General features: G+C 40.1%; 1 protein-coding gene across 1 annotated transcript; it reads left to right on the top strand.

Annotated features, from left to right (window-relative positions):
- Positions 1 to 1,127: 1,127 nt before the first annotated feature.
- Positions 1,128 to 4,672, top strand: Cda9 (Chitin deacetylase-like 9). The gene is made up of 5 exons (XM_043416078.1): positions 1,128 to 1,395; positions 1,520 to 1,713; positions 2,179 to 2,568; positions 3,724 to 3,864; positions 4,262 to 4,672. The coding sequence occupies exons 1-5, from the start codon at positions 1,228 to 1,230 to the stop codon at positions 4,515 to 4,517; spliced, it is 1,149 nt and encodes a 382-aa protein (XP_043272013.1). The 5' UTR covers positions 1,128 to 1,227; the 3' UTR covers positions 4,518 to 4,672.
- Positions 4,673 to 5,590: the final 918 nt, after the last annotated feature.

The raw sequence follows: 5,590 nt of genomic DNA, 5'->3' as shown, positions 1-5,590 counted from the left end.
ACTCATATAAAACGAGTGAAGATGACCAAAATCATTGAAATGAAAACCAATTTCACTGTCCAATTATTCCCCATCGTTAATCCCATAAAATATTGATTTTCAAAATATCCTTCAACTCCAATAATTCTGGCAACATACTGCCAGGAAATACTTTCAAAAACTCTCCAAAAAATACAATTCCTTTCTATACTATCGACACAGGAGACCTTTAAATATGTCAGTACCGAGTTTTTAGCGTCGAAGGCACACGAGAGCAGTTCAAGCTCACCAATACATTGAACTGTTGCAACCCATCATCACTTTTACGATATTTCTTTTTACTGATGCGAAAAGGATGCGCGAACCACGCAGCACACCCACGAGATATCGTAGAAAAATTCTTCCCTCGCACTAATTGCAACCTTACTCAAACCATCCACACCTACACCCGCTCCCCCCACACGTGCTCATACACATCCCCACAGAGATGAACTCGAGCGCACACTCATATGATACTGCACGGATCCTAGAATCGCAAAGCAGTGGATCGAGGTCACCTCTCGAGATCTGCGTACATCTAGGTCTGACCAAGCCTGACTTACTCCACTGTGACGCGTCTTCTATTTACCATATGAGTTCTGTTTCGATTGGATGGAGGTTCGATCCGCCAAGAACGTCAAATTTTCGAAGAAAAAAAATACAGATTTCGTGTAACGCTGAACATCAACTGAAATCAGTGCTCAAAGTTTGGTGATTGCTTTCAAACGAATGAAAACTCAAATTTAATCCCACTGGACGATTCGAAGGATTCCAGGAGCCCTTGAATCGAGCCTGTGCTAACAATTGATTAAGTTTCCCATGCAATTTTCGATTTCCTTCAGAAGTTATCGCCAATAAAATGCATACAAAAACGATATCATTAGTGGTAATGGATACGTCACATCTTCTCATAGTACGTGATAAGATAAGGTCGATAATGTTTTCAAGGACATCGCAGCCGGGCACCGGGCTGAAAATCACGTCCATGTTTAGCAGATATTGGAGGGGACGTGAATTTCTAGAGAGCATAAGAAAAATGATTTATCTTTGATAACTCTGAAGAAATAGAAATGCAGAAAAATCCTCCGAGTGTATATATAAAGGTGGGATCGTATGTGACGAGTCAGAGGCATCGGAACCTCGACGATTATTCGTACGTGCAAAGAATTATTTATTCTTCAATATTTTTTTGACTTACTGGCTTGCAAAATGACTTTGCACGGAACCACTGTGCTGCTCGGTATCAGCCTCCTGCTAGGAGTTACAAACAGCTTGAAATTGGCCGAGCCATGCATTCCGGATAAGTGTAAACTTCCTTCATGCAAGTGCAGCACTACGGAGAGCGAAAGTTCAATACCAACGGCGAAAATTCCCCAGGTAAAAACGTTGAAATATAACGAATCGAATGATATCTTGAGCCGAAACGAATGGTTTTGCTCGTCTCTTGTGTATTCACTCCGAGAAAGTGTCTTAATGACTGTTTTATCGAATCGTTATTCAGATCATCATGTCTTCTTTCGACGATGGAGTCAACCCCATCACTTATGGTAAATTCAACGAATCGCTTTTCGGTCGGAAAAATCCTGACGGATGTCCAATAGGAGTGACGCATTTTCTGTCCCACGAATACACCGATTATTCAAAAGTTCTCGATCTCTGGTTGAGAGGCCACGAGATTGCATTACATTCGGTGACGTATGTATTAAAGAACTGAAGATTTGCAGGCTTAAGGTATTCCTTTCAGGAACCCAAATATTCTACAAATAAGTGATTTTACATTACAGTTAAGTAAAAGTGCATACGAATAGACTGGCGAAATTTCCGGTCAGGTTATCGAACATATAATAAAGAATTAAAACTTGAAAAATCGTAAAATTTATACGGGAGCTTATGGAGATTCTATCATCACCACATTTCTATTCAATAATTCATATATACTAAATAATTCTAAATTCCTGATACAAACTGTCTTACTCAAAGAAAAAAATTTGCAAATTGCTTCCTCAAGATGGTCAAGATGCACGATGCTCAAAGCTTACTCTGTGAGGTGCTATATTTTTCATTTTGGCTTCGAATTTGTACCCCCAAAAAAAACGCTCATGCGAAAGGAATACCTTAAACTTTTGTCCGCAATTTTGTCATCGATTCAAATTCACACAGCCACAACGCCAATATCCCGAATTACTGGCGCGATATGAATCTAACGGTGTTCAAAAAGGAGTTCGGTGATATGAGAACCATGGCCAACAACTTCGGTCTCATTCCCATGAGCGAAATGCGAGGCGTCAGAATCCCGTTTCTGCAGCCATCCGGAGACGTAAGCTTTCAAGGACTCGAAGAACTCGGCCTCTCGTACGACAGCACACTACCAACACGTGCTTACGTTGATCCACCGATGTGGCCTTACACATTGGAGTACGCCACTCATCAAGACTGTCAGATAGAGCCCTGCCCAACAGCGAGCTTTCCAGGGGTCTGGGAAGTGCCGATGGTCATGTGGTTCGATCAGCAAGGCGTCGGTTGCAGCATGGTCGACTCGTGTGTCAATATGTGAGTACTCTTATTATAATCAATATCAATAGGAGGATTAAAATTATCATATCATAGCACTGAAGAAGAAAAAACTATTCAGTTTTTCTGGTTGTTCAAAATTAGAGAAGGAATTTTAACTTCTCGTTCGCCTGCCAGACAATTCTCGTTGAAAATCCTTTTCGGTTAATTTCACATCGCAGTATTCTTTCTAATTTACGCTTCCGTAGGATTTCACACGTGCTACGCATTTCCGGAAGTAGATGAAAGTTAATACTTAGTGGCTTACGAAGAGCTTATCCTGACTCAACGCTTTTTCAAATTTATGAGTGACTTTCAGAGGAACAAATCTCTCGTGAATTTTTGAAAAAAGAATGAAAATACAAAGAAGATGCATGAGGTAAAAGTCAATTCTTCCAAAAAGTCTAAGCCCAACGTCTAACTACGTATTGACAATCGTCTCGCTAATTGCCACGTTTGACTGATGCACAGTTCCTAGTGATTATTTTTTATTTTTCAAAAAAATTTTCTGAAGGATTATCATCTTGACTGCGTCAATTGGGATTTGAGGCGAAAGAATCGTCGAATCTGCTGTCGAAGCGTATAAACCAGCTCTCGTTATTGCTTCTCGTGTGTTTTCGGCCCAATTTCGATAATCCGGAGGGAGAACGGAGTTGGGTAAGCCGAGCGGGAATACAATGGACGAGAACACGTTTCGCGAATGAAATATAACATATATAGACTGGAGATAGTGAAAGACAGGATGATTGGATGCGCGAACGGTTTTACTATATAGCGAATGGGTTGATTCACGTGAATTTATCAAGAGACGAGTCAGCCTCGTCCTTCCACCGATTCATCGACGACGTCGAGTAATGAAACAGAAAGATTTTTGTGCCCGAATTATTCAACGCTGCCGTTCATTGTGTCTGTGTGTTATATATGTATGCGAAATTATGAAAAAATGGTTACTAGTTCGTCAACGTATTCTCCCAAGACCTAGTAGCTGCGTACCAATTTTCAATACCAAAGCTCTTCAAAGAGCAGTCCAAATCCCAATGTCTTGAGACCATCTAACTTGTTTTTTCCATTTGATGATTGAGAAAATAGTGAAAATTACAGCACCAGATGCATGAATAAAGAGCTTCACTGTTATTGCTGTTTTTTTTTTTCCAGACCAACGGACGCTCCCTCTATAACAAACTGGATAATCGAGCAGTTCAATCGTCATTATAAAACCAATCGTGCACCATTCCCTATCTTCATGCATGCAGCTTGGTTTCTTCGGAATCCTGAAAACTTCAAAGCTTACGTCAAGTGAGTATGACGTCATGGGAAACTCACTGGAGACTGATCAGCACTATTATGAATTTTAATAAACTATAACTTTGAATTTCTTCACTGCGTGGGTTCCTCGGGGTCGATCGATACAAAATCTACTTTTGCATTTAACCGTTTTACATTCGTCAATGAAAAAACTTTTGAGGCACTCAAAAGTTTGAGCGTTTCTACTGGAAAGTAAAATAGTGCAAATTCCTAAAAACTTACTTTCTCATCATTCAAGAAAATCTGCTTTGTATTTCTACTGATCGGCCTTAAGAAAACCTACGAGTTGAGAGATCGTTTGTTTTGCGAACTTTCAAACACAACAGTCATTCGAATATAACAATCCACTGAACCCTTTTATGACAATCGTATGATTTGTGTGATTCAGCTTTGTCGAATACGCACAATCTTTGCCGGACGTTTATTTCGTGACGGTGAACAAGACGATAGAGTGGATAAAAAACCCAAAGTCACTGGACAATAAAAAACCGTTTGGCGAATGCACAGTAAACAAAGCGCCGGGAACATGCAAGCCACTCGGTTGCTCTTTACCGACGAGTACTGGCGACGTTAGATGGTTCGTCTCATGTGCCAAAGTTTGCCCCAGAAATTATCCATGGCTTGGTAATCCGCTGGGCGAATGATGATCACGCTATAAACCAACGGAAATAGATCAAAAACACCGAAACTGTATACGAACAGAGAACACATTTTACATTGAAACATCTGTGTAAATAAATTTATTTAAAATGAATCAAAATATTAAGATGAAATAAAAAAAATAATAATTTGTGCGAAATTCTTTTGAAAAATTTAACGTCAAAGCCCGGATTTCATTTAATTTTTCAGAATGTCACTCGAATTCAGGGATTTCTACAGTTCAAAAGACGTCTCCAATTTACACGTGTAATTCGAAAAGAATCCGAGTGTACGGAGGTATCTTTTTCTTGCGAAAATCAAATAGGAATAACAGAATTTAGTTCTACTTTCATCTTCATAAAAATGGAATGAACGAGAAAAAAATTAATCGGTATGTTGTCAACACGCTGCAATATGACAAGGGAGTAAAGTAAAAATGAGCGTAAAAGTAAAAGTCGAACTGAAATTGGGATTTTTACTCCCTCGCTACTTTTTGTTGGCTGATTCATTTAAGGATTTCCGTAACGAGATTGCGGAAGGATGTTTCTTTATAGTGGGAAAGAGGACATACGCTGCTCTATGTTACTAATAACATCTCGGTACTGCAACAGGAGATGTATTAACTATAGGTGTATACCGATAGTACAGAAGGGCTAAATCTTTTACTGGACAACGCCGTAAGGAAGGAGCATTCGAAGTATAGGATAAGCTCACGGAACGTCACGAAATTGCTCGTCCACGAAGTATTAAGGTTACACCTTGCTGAGACTGCTCGTGTGCTCTAACCCGAGGAGCCATTTTCTCGAGCGCATTTTCTCTCTGTCTCTCGTTTCTCTCTTCCCTAAGACCACACATATCCTCCAGGTCGTAAAGTCCAAACCCAATTTCTGGCGAATGCCATTAGTGGGCCCCATTAAACATTAAACGACAAGGAAAATGTAACCGGAATCTCATTGAACCAGCAGCACGTCGAGCTATTCGTCGTTCTCGTTTTCCACTCGTGCTAGTGCCAATCGCAATTAGGATATTAATAATGGTCCAGTCCGTCAGTACATGTCCAGGGCATCGCTACGATGCC

Source organism: Venturia canescens, chromosome 4, assembly GCF_019457755.1.
Source record: "Venturia canescens isolate UGA chromosome 4, ASM1945775v1, whole genome shotgun sequence".
Lineage (NCBI taxonomy): Eukaryota > Metazoa > Arthropoda > Insecta > Hymenoptera > Ichneumonidae > Venturia > Venturia canescens.
Note: the sequence above shows the minus strand (reverse complement) of the source record. Positions and strands in the feature narration are given on the sequence as shown.

Coding starts and splice junctions, on each gene's coding strand:
- Cda9 (XM_043416078.1), top strand. CDS start 1,228: ATGACTTTGCACGGAACCACTGTGCTGCTCGGTATCAGCCTCCTGCTA. Junction 1,396..1,519: donor CAACGGCGAAAATTCCCCAG/GTAAAAACGTTG, acceptor ATCGTTATTCAG/ATCATCATGTCTTCTTTCGA. Junction 2,569..3,723: donor GTCGACTCGTGTGTCAATAT/GTGAGTACTCTT, acceptor TTTTTTTTCCAG/ACCAACGGACGCTCCCTCTA.